General features: G+C 45.4%; 1 protein-coding gene across 3 annotated transcripts; it reads left to right on the forward strand.

Moving 5' to 3' along the window:
- Nucleotides 1–2,953: 2,953 nt before the first annotated feature.
- Nucleotides 2,954–16,702, forward strand: MFSD1 (major facilitator superfamily domain containing 1). Of its 3 annotated transcripts, XM_027731130.2 has the most exons (17): nucleotides 2,954–3,090; nucleotides 3,776–3,828; nucleotides 4,199–4,311; nucleotides 4,647–4,689; nucleotides 5,109–5,176; nucleotides 5,587–5,695; nucleotides 7,172–7,274; nucleotides 7,927–8,025; nucleotides 8,944–9,055; nucleotides 9,551–9,607; nucleotides 10,211–10,367; nucleotides 10,976–11,073; nucleotides 11,826–11,938; nucleotides 12,406–12,453; nucleotides 12,864–12,924; nucleotides 15,002–15,116; nucleotides 15,345–16,702. In XM_027731130.2, exons 1-17 carry the CDS (start codon nucleotides 3,072–3,074, stop codon nucleotides 15,402–15,404), a joined length of 1,428 nt encoding a protein of 475 aa, XP_027586931.2. In that variant the 5' UTR covers nucleotides 2,954–3,071; the 3' UTR covers nucleotides 15,405–16,702. The 3 variants fall into 3 exon arrangements, with proteins under 3 accessions (XP_027586931.2, XP_027586939.2, XP_027586936.2); XM_027731135.2 differs by lacking the exons at nucleotides 15,002–15,116; nucleotides 15,345–16,702 and adding an exon at nucleotides 14,093–14,842 and having other exon boundaries at nucleotides 2,978–3,090; XM_027731138.2 differs by lacking the exons at nucleotides 15,002–15,116; nucleotides 15,345–16,702 and having other exon boundaries at nucleotides 2,955–3,090; nucleotides 12,864–14,076.
- The last annotated feature ends 4,611 nt before the right edge of the window (nucleotides 16,703–21,313 follow it).

Consider the following 21,313-nt stretch of genomic DNA (forward strand, 5'->3'; position numbering starts at 1 on the left):
CCCTTTGAGGTTGCAAGGGCTGCCATGGCTTTGTCTCACTGTTTTTACAGGAAAAGGAAGGAGATTCTGTCATTTTATGTTTGTTACATATTGATAACAGGAGCGACCCACTGAATTTCTTCCAGTAAGGAAGCCTTGGACTGTCATGCTACAGAACTTAATAGACTAAAATGGGACTAGAAGATCATAAACCAGTGCTTAAAATCCTCCTGGTAACGTGGCAGAGAGTCAGGAAGCCATTCTAGGATGAGCATTTATTTTTCCATGAATCCTTTGTCATCCCACTTGGCACAGACAAGTTGTCAGAAGCTCTCAAAAGTACTTTTGCAGAGTGAATTTTTGGGTCTTTAGTGTACAAAACTCTGTGACAAAAACACATGGGATGAAATCCTGATCCCCAAGGCAGACTGAAAGATTGTGGAGATTTTGGTTAATTGATTAAATCAAGTCAAGCCAACAAGAGCTTTGGTGAGAACGTCCCTAAAGCCTCAATGCTGGTCATTTCCATGCTTCCCATTGGCACACACAGCTGAATCCTGCCCAAAATATTTTCATCCCATATCAGAAATAGCAGTTTAATATGTTTGTTCACTGTGTGGTTTTGCCTGTTGCTTTTCCTATGGGGTGAAAAAGCCTTTTTGAGACTCAGAAGAAAAAAAATCTGCTTTTCTGGATCTTCCTTTAAATAAAGAGTAAAACTGCTCACAAATTAAAGGAGGGAGTTTCTGTGGGATCCTGTTGCCAAAGTGCCGGCACTTTGACGCTTCCCATATGAGTTACATGTTAGCTTGGTTTGAAATTCATATGAGAATATCATAGTTTAAAGAATAAAATCAAAGTATTAATCAAAGTAGTGTTAAAGACAGCGATAAAGCATTGAAAAGTGTGTGTTAGGTGCCTTTTCCAGCTTCAGCTACCAATTCTCTTCATTTACCTTCTCTCTGCTTCTGAACTGACTTTGAAAATAGTACCAAGGATTATTTTTTTGATGATAATATTCTGGCACTCTACGGATTGAAGTTTAACTTTGCCAGGTGCAACAGCCTGGATTTGGTGCCTATAATTTCTTGTTGCTGAGGGGTATCGTCCTCAAACCACAACATAACACCTCTGAGATTCCTGTGGGGAAGATGATGCTGGACATGGAGCAGGAGAGGCTTTGGGAAGCAGCTCTGAGCCACAGAAAGGTCAGTGCTGTTGCCTCTGTCTCTGTATTTCCTCTCCCTCACCAGCCCTGGATCCAGCGTGTCCCGACATTCCTCAGCGTTTTCCTTCTGAGAATGATGGTGGGAGGCTGGTTTGGGGTGGTATGACCATGGTATCCTGAAATAATTGGTCTAATTAGCCAGGAAACAACCCTACATTTAACCTCCATCCACAAGCCTTTGCTAAATGTAACTTTTCTTTCCAAAGTTATCCCTTTTATCTCTGTAAATAAATTGTAATTATAAAACTCCAGGTGCCCTGCAGGTCACAAATTACCTTTGAGCTCCCTCAAGTGGCGGCGAAACCCTCGAGTTTGTAACAGAAATACAGGAGGTTGTTACAGAAACTCTCAGGTTTGTAACAGAAACCCTCGAGTTTGTTGTACAGTCTGTTTTCCAAGGAAGCTTTGTAATTTAAAACCATGTTTTTCAGCTTTGTAATTTAAAACCATGAGTAAAGTGAAAGAGCTGTCTGGATTTCACAGAATCTAAACCAGCACTTGAAAAGGTGACCTGCTAATTTAATAACATAGTTCTCTTTTGACAGGTCTCTGAAAAGACACATATTGAGTGAAAAGAAGCATTTCATGCCCAGTAGGAGTTTTCAGCTCATTCACTACACAATTCCAGCGTGTTCTGAGAAGTTATTTTGACCTTCTTCTGTGGTTCCTGACCAAATTGATTACAGAGTAGCTGGAAAGTGGATGTCTTGGTTCAGCATCTCAGGTAAAACTCAGCCCTTTCCGCCACCCTGAAAAGGAAAATAAATCCTTGGGCTTAAATCACGAGGATTTCTGCCTCGTTAAGAGTGTATGTGACTCAAAAAGAGTATATTTTAAATAAAAGTACTTGATTACGTACACACAGGAGTCAGGTCATCTTTGGTGCACGAAGACGAAATTTGGTGGAGGGTCGGCCCTTTTTACAGTGAATCAGTATCTTTTTCAAGGGTTTGGATAACATGGGAAGAACCTTTTGGAGCAAACAGCTCAAGTAAACTGCCTTTGGAGAAGAGAAGGTTGTGTGGGGACCTCAGGGCAGCCTTCCAGTATCTTAAGGGGCTACAGGGAAGCTGGAGAGGGACTTTTGGTCAGGAATGGGAGTGACAGGGCAAGGGGCAATGAGTTCAAACTGAAAAGGAGTAGATGAGATATTGGGAAGGAATTCTTGGCTGAGAGGGTGGGAGGCCCTGGCACAGGTTGCCCAGAGAAGCTGTGGCTGCCCCTGGATCCCTGGGAGTGTCCAAGGCCAGGTTGGAGCAACCTGGGACAGGGGAAGGTGTCCCTGCCCGTGGCAGGGGAGGTTGGAATAGCAGCACCTTTAATGTCCCTCCAACCCCAACCAAAGTCTTCGATTCCATGATTCCATGCCTTTAATATCCAACGGAAAGACAATGGAGCGGTTTCACGAGGTTTTGCATTTCCCTGGATGTTTATTGCAGTCTGGACCTCAAACTTTCCCTTTTCATATATTTATTTGTTCATTTATTTGTCCGTCCGTTTCCTTATCCATTTATCTGTCCATACGCTTATTTATTTATTAAACATTTATTTATTTATTTATTTATTTATTTATTTATTTATTTATTTATTTATTTATTTATTTATTTATTTCGGTTCCCCTCCCGAAGGCCTCACCCCCCCGCTGCCATGGTAACCGCGCACGTGACGCGTGGCTCACGTGCCCCGCTCACGTGACCGGGCAGCGATGGCGGCGGAGGAGCAGCGGGCGCTGCTGGACGGGGACGGGGATGGGGACGGAGGTGGAGATGGAAATGGAAATGCGGGATCCCCGGCGCCTCCCCGCACCCTGCCCGCCGCCTGCGACCCCCGCCGCCTCCCGCACCGCCTCATCGTGCTCTCCCTCATGTGCTTCCTCGGCTTCGGTGCGGGACGGGGGGGGCTCGGGTTTGGGGTGCCAGGGTGGAGGAGGCTGGGATTTGGGGTTTGAGGTTGTGACTCGGGTGTGGGGAGTGCTTGTGGGTGGGGGGGGCTCGAGTTTGGGGTGCCAGGGTTTGGGGGGGTCGAGCGTGGGGAGTTGGGTTGGGGTGCCTCGGGTCTGGGGGTGCTTGGGGTGCTCAGGTGAGGGGTGCCGGGTGGGGGGGATGTCGAGTTTGGGGTTTAGGGTGGGCGTGCTCTGGTTTGGGGGGCTCGGAGTTTGGGGGGCTCAGGTTTAGGGTACCAGGGTTCTTGGGGGGTTCGGGTGTGGGGACTCGGATTTGGGGTGCCAGGGTGGGGGTGCTCGAGTTTGGGATGCTTGGATTTGGGGTGAGGGGTGCTCAGGTGCGAGGGACTTGGATTTGGAGTTCAGGGTAGGGGGTGCTTGGGTTTGGGGTTTTTGGGTTTGGGGTACTCGAGTGTGGGGGGCTTGGGTTTGGGGTGCTGGGATCTGGAGTTTGGGGTGTTTGGTTTGGGGAGTGTTCAGGCTTGGGGGGTGCTCAGGAGTGGGAGTGGTGGTAATGTTTTAAATAAAATAAACGTAGGTACAGGTCTGAACTCCAAGGCAGGGTTTGGGGGGTGCTGGGTTTGGGGTGCCAGGGCAGAGCTCTGAGCTGTCCCTTCTCCTCCCAGGCAGCTACTTCTGCTACGACAACCCTGCAGCTCTGCAGACACAGGTTCAGAGGGTGAGTGACTGTCTGGGGGCTTGAAGGGGGCTTCTAAAAATGAGAGACAGTGAGCAGGAATTCCTGACTGGGAGAGTGGGGAGGCCCTGGCACAGGTTGCCCAGAGAAGCTGTGGCTGCCCCTGGATCCCTGGAAGTGTCCAAGGCCAGGTTGGAGCAACCTGGGATAGTGGAAAATATCCCTGATGTTGAACAAAATGGATTTTAAGGCCCCCTCCAGCCCAAACCAATCTGGGATTCTGTGAAGTACAGGCAGTGGCCAGGTCAGAAAGTTCACTTGTTTCTGTGTGGTTGTGTTCAGATCCTTACTCTGTGTCCCTGCAATTGCCTTACAAGTAATCACTTCTTTTAATTCCCCCTCCATCCTGCAGGACATGAAGGTGAACACAGCCCAGTTCATGGCTCTCTATGCCTGGTATTCCTGGCCCAATGTGGTTCTTTGCTTCTTTGGAGGTTTTCTGATAGACAGAGTGTTTGGAATACGGTGAGTGTGAGGTTTGTGTCACTCCTCTTCCATGGTTTTGCCAGACCAAAAGTGCACGTGGCCTTTAGGCTTTATAATACAAAGGTTTTGTAAGTTACAATATATTTTCTCCCAGATGATTTAGGAATTTCCACCAGCATAAATGAGCTTCCTTCCCTTTATGGCTTAAATAAATTGGCTCCAAAACCACCAGGCTGTTGTCCCTGTTTTCTAAGGAAAATGTTGAGCCATACAATTTATTACAGAGACCTTTTATTGTTGTTTCCCTGCTGTAGGTGTTTTATGGGGAAAAAAAGACTCCAGCTCTGCATTAAGTGATTTTATTTCTCTTCCAGGTTGGGCACTATAATATTCAGCATCTTTGTGTGTGTTGGGCAGGTGAGTGCAAAGGATAATCTGAGTCTGCAGGGTGTGTTCATTAGGCAGGTGAGGACACCTGAAATGGGAGAGCTCTGAGTTGTATTGGCTTGAAAAATGAGTGAAATAATGAGATAGAACAAAATGTTTTATGTATTTGATCTGAAACTACCATGTTAAGTATGATAAGGGTGATTTGAGCCCTAGAAGTGTTTTCTGAGTGCAGTCAAGGCTGGGCCAGGTTGGATATTGTGTTGCCAGGAGGATTTTGAATAAGGCAGAAGGAACAAAGCCAAAAAACCCCAGGAATAGGAAGTGGGTGTGAAGTCATTTTGCAGGTCTGGGAGGGGAGAAGCATTTTTGTTCCTGCTGAAGATAGTCCTGTTTTATCCCATATTGAATGGCACAGTTATCATGTTTCCTCACATGTGTGTTTGCAGGTGGTTTTTGCTCTGGGAGCTCTGTTTAACGCTGTCTGGCTGATGGACATGGGCAGGTTCATATTTGGGTAAGTGCAGAAGAGCACATTTGTGCTCCCTGAGGTGAGGCCCATCTTTGTGTCCCACAAAACTCCTGCCACGTTTACACTTGGAACCAAAATTGTTGCATTTTGAGGCCTCTGTAAAGCTGAGCTTCAGTGGCATTCCTGCTGTAACTTAAAGTTAGAAAACAAAAAATAGGACTTTGCAAGTCTTGCAGTTATAATCACTCCTAAAATACTTAAAACCCCTTATACTTTTAATTACTCTGAAGACACTGCAGTTGTGTTTGGAATTTTGATTTGCCTTGCCTTGTGTCTGTGCATTAAATCGACCTGTACACACTTAAATTTCTCTGAAATTCGGTCACCTTGGGCCTGCCAGCAGCTGATGGACCTTGTTGCTTTGCCTGCTGCAGTTCATGTGTTTTCTTTTGTAGGATTGGTGGGGAGTCCTTGGCAGTGGCCCAGAACACCTATGCAGTGAGCTGGTTTAAAGGCAAGGAGTTAAACCTGGTGTTTGGATTACAGCTCAGCATGGCCAGAGTTGTGAGTGTCCAGCTGTGCCTTTAATTTATGGGATTGAAGGGCTGTGGGTCATCAGGGCAGGGAGGCAGGTGGAAAACAGCATTCCTGGTGCTCCCCAGGGAGCTGGAGTTATAAATGAAATGTAAACTGTTGAAGATTTGAGGTGAACAGACAAAGGAGACACAAGGAAATGGGTTAATGGGATGTCTCAGAACCTGTCAGGAGGCTCGTGGTGATCTCAGGGTGGGACATGGACCTGCTGGAGGAGTCCAGAGGAGGCACCAGGATGATCAGAGGGATGGAGCTCCCTGAGGAAAGGCTGGGAGTGTTGGGATTGTTCAGCCTGGAGAAGAGAAGCTTCAGGGTGACCTGACTGTGGCCTTTCAGGACCTGAAGGGAGCCAACAAGAAAGATGGAGAGAGACTATTTACAAGGGATGGAGGGACAGGACACAGGGAATGGCTTCAAACTGCCAGAGGGCAGGGTGAGATGAGATATTGGGAAGCAATCCTTCCTGTGAGGGTGGGGAGGCCCTGTCACAGGTTGCCCAGAGAAGCTGTGGCTGCCCCTGGATCCCTGGGAGTGTCCAAGGCCAGCTTGGATGGGGCTTGGAGCAACCTGTGGTAGTGGAAGGTGTCCCTGCCCATGGCAGTGCTGCATTTCCCCTGACTAATTGCTCCTTGGCATATCATAAAATGTTGGCTTAAGTGAGTGTAGCTCGAGGCTCAGGGACTACTGCAAGCTCTGATGAGTGATTTGAGGTGCTGCTTAAGAAACTCCAGTCTTTATGGCCGTTGTAGGATGGTTTTGTCCCCGTTGCTGGTTCTGGTAGGAACTGTGTGACAGCAACTCATCCTGATTTGGTTTGTTGTAATCACTGAAACAGCTGGTTTTATAGCTGAGTTTACACTGACAGACCAGCTGACAGAGAAGAGTGGAGTTGTGCCTCTTTTTTGGGGTTCTTTTCAGCCCCCTGTCCTGTGCTGAAGCCCTGCAGATATTTTGTATCACCAGGGTAAGGAGTGGGTCCCTGTTCAGGCTGTTGCTCCTCAGCAGTTCCCTTATCTGAGCTGAGCTGGAGCTCCCTGGTGTTAGCCCTGGGATTGCAGCCATGGATCCCTTCTCTGGGGCCAGGAGGAGGGGGGAAAAAAGTGTTTCTTCCTGGTGTCTGTCAGGTGGGAATCCTGTTTGCTCAGATATATTAAATTCAGCTCCATTTAGGAGCTGATGCACTGTGTGAGGTGGGTTTTATGGCACTTCTAAACTCCTCATGGAAACACTGTAATAGTTGGGTAAAATTTAATTAGTTATGGTTTATTATTGTTACAGTGATTACTTTGTTACAAACCAGCAGGGAATAATTTTATCCTTGTTCCTGGTGTTTAAGTTCCCTGTTTAGCATCTTAACCTGTTCAATAAGCAGTTCTGCCTGATGTTCCTTCTGAATTAATATAATTGTGAAATCAATTATTCCTCACCTGAGTCTGTTCTGCCCAGGGGAGCACAGTGAACATGAACATCATGGGATGGGTCTACTCAAGAGTTCAAGATCTCCTGGGTTACACTGGTCCCAGCACTCTGGGCTTTGCTCTGATGATAGGTCAGTAATATTTTTTGATTTTGGCTTCCTGAATTTGCCCTGCATGCATGTTGATGGTTTATTAACCACTTGAAAGTAGGGCAAGTATATTTGAGACTGGGGAGAGCAATTCAAATACTGTTCTATCCATGTTTCCTGTTCTTGTGCTGTGTGTGTGGTTACTGCAGCTGTTAAAGTGCTGTGGGATTTCTGTGGTTGCCAGATTCAAGTTTGTGCCTCATGGAGATAAAACATTTCATGTGCTTTGAGCAAAGGACAGATTTGAAAAAATGTTGTGAGGGGGATCAGATCTTGTGTGTAGCTGTCTGATGTGTAAAAGTGGGATTTCAAAACCCTGGTGTTGGGAATAAGGCCTGGCTTTGTTTCTGTTGTGTTCTGTGCAGCTCAGGAGCTTGCCTGTGCTGAGTGGGTGTGGTGGTAATGTTTTCAATAAAATAAATGTAGCTGCACATCTCTGCTCCAAGGCAGGTGTCTGTCACGTGGGAGGGTTCAGTTTTACACCTTGTTCTTGGAGCTGTTCAGGTGCTGAGCCTTGTACATGAGACAAGCTGGGGTTAAACTTTACCTGTCTAACAAAAACTACACGATTTGGGCTTGAAAGCCAAATTACACTCGAGCTGTCAACTGACCATGTGGGGTTTCCCTCTTGCAGGGGGTGTAACCTGTCTCTTCTCCCTGACCTGTGCATTAATCCTGGCTTACCTGGACAGGAGAGCAGAGAAACTGCTTTGTAAAGAGCAAGGGAAAACAGGTGAGTGGTGGGGCTGGACCTGCCCTGGGCTTCAGTCTTCTGGAGCAGCCCCTTCCAGTTCCTCTGCACTCTGCAGGCTTGCATTTGGGGTAATCCATGGCTGCTGCTGAACATCTTCACTGTTATAATCATCACTTTTAGTTCATTTTTAACATCTTCACTGTTATAATTTTTAGTTCATTTTTAACATCTTCACTGTTAAAATTTTTTGTTCATTTTTATGCCAGCGGGAAGTTTTACAGTTTTAAACAGCAGTTTAACAGGCAGAAGTGCTGTCATCTGCTGTTTTTATAAAAACCAAAGTTCACACTGCTTGATCTGTTGTGCCATTGCCACTGCTCCTTAGTTTTGGTGGGTTTGACCTTATTTCCTTTGTAGGTGTGGAAAAACATGGAGCCCTTTTGTGTCAGTGTGTGTGGTGGTTTGACTTTTCCGTGGGGGACAATTTAGAGCATTTAAAGAAACCCTAAATTTGAGATCCAGCTAGTAATTTGAATTTGAATCCCAGACTAGTTTGGGTTGGGAGGGACCTTAAAGCTCATCTCCTTCCACCCTGTACCCTGGGCAGGGACACCTTCCACAGCCCAACTTGCTCCAAACCTCATCCAACCTGGGTAAGGCTCCAGACAGGAGTTTTGGCAGCTGATCAAACATTTCCTTGACAAAGTATATTTAATTCTGCTGCATAAGACTTTCAGAGGTTTAATCCATCAGCTCAGTGGGGGAGAGACAGTTTGTTCTTGGCTTTGGCTCTGTTGACTGAACACTTGTGTGTGAAGTGACTCCCACTGTGTAAACTGGGACAGGAGGGTGACAGGGATGTGCTTTAGCAGGGACTTGGGATCACCTGAGTGTTTATTAAGTGTGGATAATCCCAGATTTTGCCTGTGCTGGCTGACACAGTGTTGTCTCTTGCAGGTGAAGTGATCAAGCTCACGGATGTGAAGGATTTCTCCTTGTCCTTGTGGCTCATATTTGTCATCTGTGTCTGTTACTATGCAGCAGTTTTTCCTTTCATAGGACTTGGAAAGTAAGTGCCACTCACTTATCCAGCCATTCCCCTGGAATCTGGGCAGACTTTTAACTAATTCCTTAAAAACTTGACATTTTTCTGCTGAGCTTTGTGGGAAATACCATTGCTGAACTCAAAAGCGTGAGGAATGTTTTATTTCCTGATTAAAACTAGACCCAGATTTAAAACATGGTGTGAGTTTGGGGTGGAATTTGGTGTCTTGTGGAATTCCTTCTGTAGTTACAAGCTCATGTCTCATTATTTGGGTTCCATGTTGGTTTTGTACTTTGGTTGTTTTCCTCAAAGTGTAATTTCTGTGGTCCTTACACAAAAATATGTGGAGTCTGCTAAAAAGCTCCTAAATTCATTATAAATGAGAATCTGTGATATTTATGTCAAAGCTATATTTAATTGTCTTGTAAACTAGGTTCTCGTGTCTTTGTCTATCTTAATATTTATTTCTTGTCCTTCAATTGTGCATTTTCCTAAATCTTTTTTTTTTTCTTCCTTCAGGGTTTTCTTTATTGAGAAATTCAGCTTCTCACCTCAAGAAGCAAGTGCAATTAACAGGTATGTTGGGGTTGATTTAAGCTGAATTAATAAGTAACACTGCCACTTTCTAGGGGTGCAGGATGGATCTTTGGGCCCTGAGCAGTGGGAGGAGGTTTGGGATCTCCTGGTGCATTTAAGTGGATAAACAGATTTCCCATGGCCCAGGGAATAACTCAGAGGTGTGGGTATGTTTTTATTGAAAAGTCTTAGATGTTCACACTGGAAAGAAAAAGCTCTTTCTGAAGGGTTTTATTTTGGTATTTAGTGATTCTCTTCTGAGTGATAAAAGCAGTTTAATAACAACACTAAATTTTTGTAGTTTGAGAATGAATTTGTGATGTGACAAAACCCCAATGAGAAAACACTTGCTGCTGTGTGATTCCCAGAGCTCTGAGGATGTCACTCTTTCCTTGGATGCTGAGTGTTTTCATGTGCTCAGACCTTTTGGGAATTCAGAATTCCCGAGTTGGTTGTTTGGGATTTTTTTTGGTGTTTTTTTTTTTCTTATGGCCTCACATGTAGCAAGGAAATTTGGGTTTTCTCTGGAGACACTTGTATCACATAACACCCGGAGCTGCCATGACCAGAGAGTGCTCAGCTCTTTAATTTGTGTTTTTCTAGCATTGTGTACATCATCTCAGCCCCCATGTCCCCAGTCTTTGGCCTTCTGGTGGATAAACTTGGCAAGAACATCATCTGGGTTTTGTGTGCTGTGATAACCACACTGGCCTCTCACATCATGTTGGCTTTTACCTTCTGGAACCCCTGGATAGCAATGGTAACTGTTTCTTGGAGATTTATAGCTAAATGTGATAAAGCAAGCCGTGGAGTTGCTGCTGAATTATTGTGTGTTTTGAGGTGGAAAAGACTCCTTACTCTGTAACTAAATCACTGTGCTACATGCTCAATTTTCTCCTAAAACTTGCTATTTTATTATATTTCTGAAGCTTATTATTTAAACTGCCCCTGTGCTGTATTGGATCTGGCAAACCTCAACAGAAATCTTCATTATTGATTTCCCCTTCCTAGGGCAGATTGCCTGAAAAATTGCTTGTGAACTGGGGTTTATGGTGCTCACCAGTGTCAGGGTTTAAAAACAGGGTCCTTGCTTTATCAGCCGTTTTTAAGGAGTTGCAGCATTAATCTTTTCCACTTTAATGCTAATTAATAGAGTCTTTAATGCTAATTACTAGAGTTTAGTTTGTGGGTCGAAGTTTTCTCTCCTTCTAAACGTGCATGTTTATTCAGAGTGATGTTATAAGAAGTGTTGCTTGAGCTCTGGTTTTCACTTTTGGGAGAAGGGGAAGACCAATTTGTTAATTTATGAGCACTTTGCAGCAGAAATGCATCTCATGTGACCCGTGTTTATTGTCCCTGTGTCCCCAGTGTCTGCTGGGAGTGTCCTATTCCCTGCTGGCCTGTGCCCTGTGGCCCATGGTGGCCTTTGTTGTCCCTGAGCACCAACTGGGAACTGCCTATGGCTTGTGAGTACCTGAACTGGGGGGTCTGTGCCACTGGGGGACTCCAGAGGGGCACCAAGATCCCAGAGGGATGGAGAACCCTGAGGGAAGGCTGGCAGAATTGGGATTGTTCAGCCTGGAAAAGGAGAGCTTCAGGGTGACCTGATTGTGACCTTCCAGGACCTGAAGAAGCTACAAGAAACATGGAGAGAGTCTGTTTACAAGGGATGGAGTGACAGGACAACAGGGAATGGCTTCAGACTGCCAGAGGGCAGGGTTAGGTGGGATATTGGGAAGGAATTCTTGGCTGGGAGGGTGGGGAGGCCCTGGCACAGGTTGCCCAGAGAAGCTGTGGCTGCCCCACCCCTGGGATTGTCCAAGGCCAGGTTGGAGCAACCTGGGATAGAGGAAGGTGTCCCTGCCCATGGCAGGGGGGTTACACCGGATAACCTTTAAATTCCCTTCCCACCCAACCCATTCCATGATTCTCTGCAGTGACCCTGCCCCTGTACTCCTGAGCCAGGGAATATCCAGCAGTTGTGACACATCAGTGGGTCCCAGTTCCCCCAGTTTGCTGCAGTTCAGGAAGTCTGGTGCAGTTCAGGATGTGGGAGTGGGAGAGGCACAGAAACTTCTGCAAAACTGTGCAGTCAGGACTGTCACGTGCCAGACAAATGGGGAGAAGTTCATCTCCTTGGTAGTTCAGGGCCACCAAGGATTTTTCCCTAAAAAAATAAATCTCCCCCAAGTGCTGACCAAGCTGTGTTTGTGTTCAGCATGCAGTCCATCCAGAACCTGGGGCTGGCAGTGATTGCCATAGCAGCTGGAATGATCCTGGACACAAGAGGATACTTGTTTCTGGAAGTTTTCTTCAGTGCTTGTGTTTGCTGTAAGTATTAAACACTTTGAAAACAGATCCTGTGCATTCAGGAGGCTTTATTAAGCTTTATTTATTAATATTTCCTATAAACCAGTAATACTCCTCTCTTACAGTTTCAACTGGGGTAATGCTGAAAGTAACTCAAACTTAGTATAGTGTTTTGTGGTTTCTTGAAGTGACCTGGTGTAATAGTTTGTGTTTCAAAAAAATGTAGTGAAAGGGTAGACAAATAATACTTCTAAAACTTATGTTTATGGTGACTCTTTATTAATGTAACTAAGACTAAAATAATCCTTTCTGAATTACCAGATTCAGTGGGAATTTCAAAAGCAATTAAGAGATGCTGGTGAAAAAACCTCCTCTTGGTTACAACTATAATGAAAAATTTTAGTTGTTACTTGGGTGTAGGTTAAAGCTGTTCCTCTGTCCTTGTTGTACAGTTACTGTCAGCTAAAACTGTTCCTTTTCTGTTCCAGTGTCACTGATAGCTGTGGTCGTGCTGTATTTTGTGAATCACCTCACAGGTGAGTGTTTGCAGCTGCTTTTGGCATCTTTAATCATAATTCTGGAAGTTCTCAAGGGTACCTGTCCCTTGGGCTCACTTGGACACTTTAAACCTTGGAATTCTGTGGAGGATACTCTGCAGGTTTTTCTTTATTAGGAAAAAATCTCTATTTTTTTTTTCTGATCAAACTTGACTGTACCTGAATCTGTGAAGACAAAAACTGAGCTCTTTCCTTAGTTTGGGTCCTGCCTTTTCTTCCTCACATGATTAAGAACGTGCTGCTTTCTCTTTACCTCAATTTATACTTTTGTAAAATCACTCCCCTGATTCCTGCAGTGCTCTGAGAACTCCTGGAGTGAGTTTTGATATCCAGGCTACCAAAAACGACCAGTTTGAAAGGTTTCAAGGTGCACATTTCTCCTGTTGCAGGTGGTGACCTCAACTGGTCTGCAAAGAAAAGGGAAAAACTGCAAAAAGCAGCTGCCTCTGAGTAAGTGTCAAACCCAACAGATATCAGTGGCCTTATGAAATGTTTAACCTGAGGAGGTGAAGTAGATCCCTGTCTGAAGTCAGTCCCTTTTGCTGTTGGGATTGGATGTTATTTTCTTTCTCACCAGCCAGTAGCAGGATTTCACATTCCTGCCTCCTGTGAAGGAACATTTAGAGGAAGTGGCAGTAATCAGGTGTCCTTTCCTGGCACTCTTCCTTGCTGTTTTCCTTTATTTCAGTGGCCTTCCAACTGAAATGGGTTGAAAAACTGTTGTATTTCTTGTTTAAAACTGTGCTTCATGTCTGTGGTGGGTACCTGAGCCAGCCAGCAGCAAACATCACCTGCCTTTAGTGTCAGGTTTAGCACAGACCAGTTTTAAAAGTGGCATCAAAAACTAGATCTCCCTTTAGAAGAAATGACAAAGCTGATCCCATCCATGGAATTCCAGCTGGTTGGATGAGAAGAACATGGGATTTTTCTTTTGAAATGCTTTCTGTTCTGCCCTAATTCACCTCAGCAGGTCTCAGATCTTGAAGCTGATTTGCTTTAATGTTGTTGGAATTCCTTACTTTTTAATAGGTAACTACAGCTCACCTGCAGATATTGTACCTCCCACAGTTTATATGTGTTTATATAATATATATATTATGTTTGGTATGTTATTATATATGTTATATTTGTCCCTGATTAATACTTTGCTAACAAGACAATGGATTTATGGACTTCTCTGAAACTGGACTGTGTAACTGTCCAGTTATGGTGATACTTTAGTTAATCCCAAAAATCCCAAAGGAAGGTCTATCCAGGTGACTTGTGGGCTTTACCAGGGTTTTGTTTCTTGTTCTTTTCACACACCAATCTCAGGGAAAACTCAGGAAAACTAAAACCTGCTGAGTTTTCCAGCTTAGTTGTCGTGAGTCTCATCCTCCAGCCAAAAGCTCCCAGCCAGTTTTTTAATACAAATCCAACAAAAATCCCCCAAAGCTTGGAATTCTGTGTCCAAACAGAGCTGCTTCCCACCCTGCCTGGCCCAGGTAGGGTGTGTGTGCAAGAGCTCCAGGATTTCCTGGGAGTGCTGTGGGATTTACTGCCTTGGAACACAGTGTTGTCAGGACTCTCCAGCACTGAATTTTCTTGGTTTTCTTGATAAATACTTCCTTTTTTTCAGAAAAGAAAGTTGAATAGCAAATGGCATCCCGGAGTGGGGAACACTGCTCAGCTCCATGGCAGCTGGAAGAGTGCCAGTGTTTAGTTTGCACCCTGCACATAGTTCTGGGGGAAGATTATCCACCCTCTGGGGGGGGTTACAGCAAATGCCTCAGTTTTTTAAGCTTTGTAACCAGTTTTAACTAATGCCAAATCGTCTTTTAATTGGGTTTAGAGCCTTTTGCACTGTTGAAGCTCTGCCTTGGTGCTCTGCCATCCAAGACAAACACATTCATCTTAGGACATTTTCTATCAGACTTTTTGTGCTGCACATGTTGGTGGGGGGGAGATTTCTTCATAAAATGTTATTTTTCGCTGTGATGAAGCTCATCCAGAGCTTGGAAACAGGTCACTGTTGCTGCTTTTGTCACTGTCTTAATGCAAACCACTGTCTGAAGTGTATTTACAGCTTGGGGTCTGGTTCTCCTTAACACTCACGTGGAACAAGAGCTACAAATGCTCTGGTCAAATTGCCTTTTTTTTTGTAGGAGATTTAAGAACTCTGCAGGCTGCTGAGCAGTCTCTTATTGCCTTCTTGACAATTGATTCTGTTTGTATTGTAATCTTTATTTCAAGGGGTGAAACTTGTTTAATAGCCAGTAAAAGCTGTTACAGAAGCTCACTGAGCACGTTGTAATCTGGGAAAAAAAAATCAGAAGGTTTCTCTTTCTACTGAAATCTTGGAGTCTGAATAAAAGGAAACTGCAGAAAACAGCCTCTCTCTTTCTTTATGTGGAATTGGAGTTACCCAGACACATCTCAGTGTCATTTAATCTGATATTTAGATTAAAAATAGGTATTAAAAATAAACCTGCATCCACCAGGGTTTGCACTGCCAGTGCAAATGTCTTAAACCAGTTTTCTTTTCCAGAGCAGAAGAACAGGAGAGACTCAGACGTCAGAATGAAGATGACTTGGCTAAATTACTGCCAAAAGCTGATGACTTTAGTTTAAGGAATAAATACCTCTCCAGACTGGGAGCTCAGGTATCAATAACGCAGCAGAGGGCTTAGAAAGGAGGATAGAACAATGAGATCTTTATTTTAAGAACTTGGATGTTGTTTCTAAGAGCCAGCAAATCACCCTTTCCCTGCCATCCAGAAATAATAGTAATTAAACACCTCATGAAGGGAATGAACCAATGGCTGGCCAAGCAAATAAGCTGAGGAGCGACTTCTCGTGATCCATGATGTCTTAATTTTATTGTTTTGCAGCTCCCAGATAATTACTCCTCCTATTTATCCACCCTGGCCCACAGAAGCGTGTTGAAATAGCAGCTTGTCCCTGTGGAAAATCAGGAATGCATCGAGTTTCCTGGGACACGACCCCCAGCAGGAGCAGGACGATGCTCCTGTGCCTTGCTGCAAGACTAGAGCCTAGTTTTAAACACCCAGCTTAAATCCTCCTTGCACTGGGGGTAATTAGCAGAGACCCTGATGAGGAACCATCTGGCTCTTTGCTGGAAGCCCTGAGAACCTCCTACACCTCCTGTCCGTGAGCAGCAGCCAAGGCTGCACCTCTCTGGGGTCAGAAATGTGAAAATCTGATGGAACTGCTGTGAGGTGAGCCCTGGTGGAGCTGGGGCTTGTTCAGCCTCTCACCTGGGACACCTTTGCTGCTCCTGGAAATGCTCTGGTTCGTTTTTCCTGTAGAAAAACAGGAGGAAAAACCCCCAGGAGAATATTTGAGAGGAAACTCCACAATGCAGGATTCCAGTTGAGGAAGAGCTACCCCTAGCAATAACCTCATGTGAGTCCTGAATAATGTGAAAACTGCTGGATTTTTAAGAGGCTCTGCCTAAAAACCTGTGAAAAGAGTGAAATGCAAGAACTGAATTTTGCTTCCAGTAGGAAAAGTTTCCAGTTTCGTGGTGAAACTCAGCCCTTTCCCATAGTTTCAGTGGAGGGCTCAGTGCTGAGCAGGGAGTTCCTGGGAGCTCCTCCAGGGTGCATTTTGCTTGGGTTTTAATTACTCATCAAGGTAATTGGATAAGCTATTCCTAAACTGAGCTGATCTTGCCTTAAAAAGCAAGAGTGTGTGGCTTTGTGGAGCACAAGGTGTGCAGGGATGTGTTCCTTGGCTGATTCCAGGGAGCCCTTGTGTGCCACAAACTGCTCAGGAGCCTTTGGCAAATTGTTTGACTGCAGAGAAATAGTTTGAGGTAATAAAAATGTTACTTTATGTGTAGAATATGTGTTTCTTTTCCTGCAGTAAATTTAAGCAGACCTGGAATTCGTGGCCTTAAGATTTTGTTTTAAGAGACTTTTCAGTGGAGATTCTTTCACGTTCCTTAAAAAACTAAAATCACCTCCCTTGAAGGACTAAACCAGGAGTATTTTTGGTTGATAATTCTGGATTTTGAGGGACAATTTAGGAAAACAAACAGCAGGTTGTGAACTTGCTGCTTGTGGGGAGTGGTGCCCTGACCTGGGCTGGTTTGTACTGGTGCTTTCTGGGCTCCCCCTGAGACCTGACCTCTGACAGCTCTGACATGGCTGGGACAGGTTGCTTTGTTTCCCTGGAGACTTGGGAATTCTGGGTCTTTTTTAATAAAAACTTGAAGTGGACACTGGCACCTGTGTTTTTTGGACTGTTCAGGGGTGGGTTGCTGCCTTTGGTGGTTGGTGAGACCCACACAGGGATTTTCTGAGCAAACCTAACTCCTGCTTCCCCTGAGAGTGTGCAGAGTTTGAGGGAAGTGGATCTTTGAGAACCAAAGGGAAAGGTTCCCCCACTGATGGGTTGATGCAATTTTCTTGGAGAAGGTGGGAATTAATTTCTTGTTCTTCTGTTGCTCTTCATCTCCCCGTTCCTAATTCTGAGTGTGGTTGTAGAACCCCTCTGGTGTCACCTGCAGGTTGGTGTTTCACATGTGACACAGCAGAAACCCTGGACTTAATGTTTCATTGAGCTTTATTTTCAGTTCCTAGATTCTGTTCCCTTGAGCATCCTGCTAAAATCCTGGGGTGGACTTCTGCAAATGGGGGAACTTCCCATGTGAGCTGCAAACCCCCTCCAGGCACGATCTGAGTGTGGAAAAGGGGTTTAGCCCTCCCTGGGTAGTGATGCAAATATTTTACTGCTATTACATATCTCAGAATCTCCTTTTCTTTGGAATTACTGCACCACTTTCTTCATAATCTGCTTTATGGATTAACTGGGAGCCAGTGCCCAAATGGCTGGGGAGCACTTTTGGAAGTTAAGGGAGGTGGCTGAGATCGTGGTTGGGGGGACAGAGGTGGGAAGGGACATTTATCCCAACAGATATTCCCGTTTTCTGGGATATCTGTCACTAGAGGTCAGCACTGCAACGCTGCTGGGCAGGAAATGTTTTCTGGGTTGGGATAAAGAGCCTTCAAGGATCCAACTGCTGTTGTTCTTCTGGCACTTCCTTACATGACTTGGCCCTGGCACAGAGAAGCTGTGGCTGCCCCAGCCCTGGGAGTGTCCAAGGCCAGGCTGGAGCAACCTGGGACAGTGGGAGGAAAAAACCACCCGTTTCCCATATTTCTGTTGGATATTCTGGTTGTTAACTCTGACCCAGCCCAGAGCAGAGCTCCCTGAAGCTGCTGCTGTCCCACCTGATGTGCCCACAGCCATTGTGTTGTCTCTTTGGTGGATGTGCAGCAAACTCTGACCCCTGGATTGGATGGAAAAGCCAAGACTGGTCGAAAATATCCTAAATTTTCCAGTCCAAGACCAAAGTTATGTCCTGCATGGAAAAACATTCTGTGTGCTCGGTGGTTTCTTACACACCCACCTGTGTATTCCAGCACAGGGAGCTCTGCTGACCCCTCCCTGCCCAGGCCTTGCTGTTCCCATCACAAAACCTCCTTGGTTTTGGTAATGTCACTTTTTTTTGGAGCTCATTCCCTTGGCACAGCCCCTGGTGGGTTCCAGGAGGATGGAGAAGTTCCTGCTGCAGGGAGTCCTGACCCCACCAGGTGGTTCCATCCCCAGCCCCTCCGTTCCCTTCAGCTGAACTGATTTCCAAGGTGGGTAAATTCTTGGTCTTCTGTTGTGCTTCCTCAGGGGAGGCTCGGGTGGGACATCAGGAGGAATTTCTCCCTGGAAAGGGTGGTCAGGCCTTGGCAGGGGCTGCCCAGGGAGGTTTGGAGTGCCCATCCCTGGAGGTGTCCCAGGAAGGCCTGGCCGTGGCACTCAGTGCTCTGGGCTGGGGACAAGGTGGGGATGGGGCACAGGGGGGACTTGGTGACCTTGGAGGACTTTTCCAACCTCGGTGATCCTGGAATTCTGGGGTTATTCCATGTGTTACTTGAGTGGTTTTGGGGTGCCTGGAGCAGCTTTGTCTGTCCCAGCTGGAAGCAGCTCCACCTGGGTCCCGTAGCTGGAGCTGACCTTTGGAGGAAAACCTCCTCATCCCTTTGGGATTTGGGGCTGAAATCTCTTTGTGCTGCAAGCAAAAGGTGGGGCCTTGCAGGAACCAGAAAGGAGGAAATAGTTCCTGTCCTGTTTCCTCTGCCCAGGGAAAAGAAGCTCTTCCTGGGATTTTCATCAAGCATCTGTGGCTCTGTAAACAAGGGGCTGCTCCTCAAATTATTGAAGTGATGTTATTACAGTGCCTTAATTAATTGCCTTGTTTACATGTTGACAAAGCTCTGTCTGTGCGTGGAAAGCAGCTGTGAATGGCAGGAATTCAGCCTGGAGCTCCCACAGTGCTCCTCTCACTGGGATGGTGAAGGAACAGGGTGGGCCACTCCAAGTGGAGGTGAGGGAAGGAATGGGGCAGATCCATGGGAAAATCCCAGGTGTCACTTACATCCTAGTGGGAATTTGGTTAAATTATTTAACACTGAACACTTAAGAACTTTTAAAATAAAATCTGGCTTTATTCACAGCCCAGTGAATGTCTACAGGTGATCATGAGGTCTTTTAAAAAATATTATTTATATAAATTTTTATAAATATTTTATAAATATTTTTATATTTATATTTTGTATATATTATATATAATATATATATATATGCTTTTAAATACATAGTTTTGGGGGTTGGTTTGTGTTTTGTTTTTTGATTTTTTTTCCTAGCATAGCAGTGGGACCAGATCAGATCTACTGGGCAAGATGAGATCTGTGGGAAGATTGTGTCCCAAAATGCCTTCCTGGTGTTCCCTGTTGGATTCTTCTGTGCCACGTGCTCTGGGATGGCCCTGCTGGAGCAGGTGGGACCTTCCAACCTCCCCCAGCCTGTGATTCTGTGGATCACAGTCCATGTGTTTGGGTAAATCAACCTGTTAACCCAAATTTTGGGGTGCCCCTCGTTGCCCATCCTGCATTTCAGACCCACCACGAGCACGAGATTAAAGCACAACTTGACTTTCCAGCCTGTCAGGAACTCTGTTGCTCCTAAGAGCTCCCTAAAGCAAATTTCCCAGTCTTTTTATCTAAGATCCACTTAGAGCAGTTTTTAGTGAGACTAGAGGTGATATCCCAGTGTATGAAATCTGTCAGCAGTGATGGATACACATCTGAGGAGCTGAGCGAAAACTGAAGCTGTGGCATTCCCAGGCTCCATTTAAATCCCAGGGCTCTGCATTTAGATGGATTTATTTCCCTGCCAGTGGATTCTGACATAACTACAGTGATATTTAATGTATTGACTGCCATGTCAATATTATTTTGAAGCTGACTCGAGGAAAAACCTCCCACTGTTGGTGCTGGAGTGCAACACTTTGTTCTGCTGGAGGGGAAATCACATCAAATCCCCTCCTTCTTAAGCCCTTTTGGAATGGCTCCTAAAATGAGGGGCAGCAGAGCTCACCTGGCTTGGGGCATTCCATGTCCTGGAATTGTTTTGGGATTTTCAGGGAAGCGGGAGGCTGAATAGGGGAAAGCACATCCTGGGGTTTTGGAATATCCTAAACTTGCATCCCCGCTCCAAAGCAGGTTGGACAAGGGGAATGGCTTCCCACTGCCAGAGGGCAGGGAGAGATGGGATATTGGGAAGGAATTTTTGGCTGTGAGGGTGGGGAGGCCCTGGCACGGGTTGCCCAGAGAAGCTGTGGCTGCCCCTGGATCCCTGGGAGTGTCCAAGGCCAGGTTGGAGCAACCTGGGCTAGTGGAAGGATCCCTGGATGGAACTGGATGAGCTCCAAGGTCCCTCCAACCCAACCCATTCCATGTTATGGCATCACTTCCAGAGTGCCAAATCCACACCTTTTGTGACATTTCTGTTCAGGTATGAATTGTTTAAAGGTGTCAGATGGAGACCATGATACACACAAAAGAATTTCTTTTCTTTCTCCTTTTGCCCTGCATTTTTTCACTCTCCCTTCATTACAGGCTGCTGCTATAAAGGGTTTATTCATGAGCTTAACCTAATTACTGTCCTCAGAAACAAAGCCTGGTTTGCAGTGAATATCCTTTTGATATCCATCATCTGAATATTGCCTAATAAAGTTAGCAAATGGCCTCCAAATGAACCAAAAGGATTCAGTGGCTCATCCAGAAAAAAAAAAAAAAAAAATGGATCAGGGTTTTACCCAGACTGACAGAAATGTTTAAAATTCTCAGTGCATGGCTTTGCTGGGGGATTAATATGCATTTTTTTTCCTGTCTTGAGATGAAAAACACTGGATTTAATGCAACACTTCCAAAATTGCTGATGTGAGTCTCTGGGAAAGCTGTTTTATAAACACACTGGAGAGTTTAGCAGAGACAAAGTTCACTTTGAGGAGCTGCAATACTTGTAATCAGGAATTGAAATGTATTCATGGATTTGCAGGACTTAAAAGGCAGGAATTTAAGTACCTTCATATATTTTCCTTGCTTGGAACAAAGGTGATCCATTTTTCATGGAAGCAAAGCTCCCTGGGGTTGAGTTTGCTCTGGGGAGATAATTAAGAGGGATCAATAACTAGTGATGGATTGAGTTTTGGCCTGCCTGGGTCCCTGGACTGGCTCAGCTGCTGCTGGAGTCACCTCCCAGGATCTCAGGGTGGGGTTGACACGGGGAATGGTTTTACAGAGTCATGGAATCACGGAACTGTTAAGGCTGGAAAAGATCTCACCAAGTCCAACCATCAACCGGCACCGCCACGTTCACCACGAAACCACGTCCTCAAGTGCCACATCCACATGGTTTTGGGGCACTTCCAGGCGTGGTGACACCACCACTGAACTTATCACTTGCTCAGATTTCTCTGGTGTTGCTGGAAATGTTG

This window comes from Pipra filicauda, unplaced genomic scaffold (genome assembly GCF_003945595.2).
Source record: "Pipra filicauda isolate LSUMZ 115617 unplaced genomic scaffold, ASM394559v2 scaffold78_size3787270_pilon, whole genome shotgun sequence".
In the NCBI taxonomy this organism is placed as follows: Eukaryota; Metazoa; Chordata; class Aves; order Passeriformes; family Pipridae; genus Pipra; species Pipra filicauda.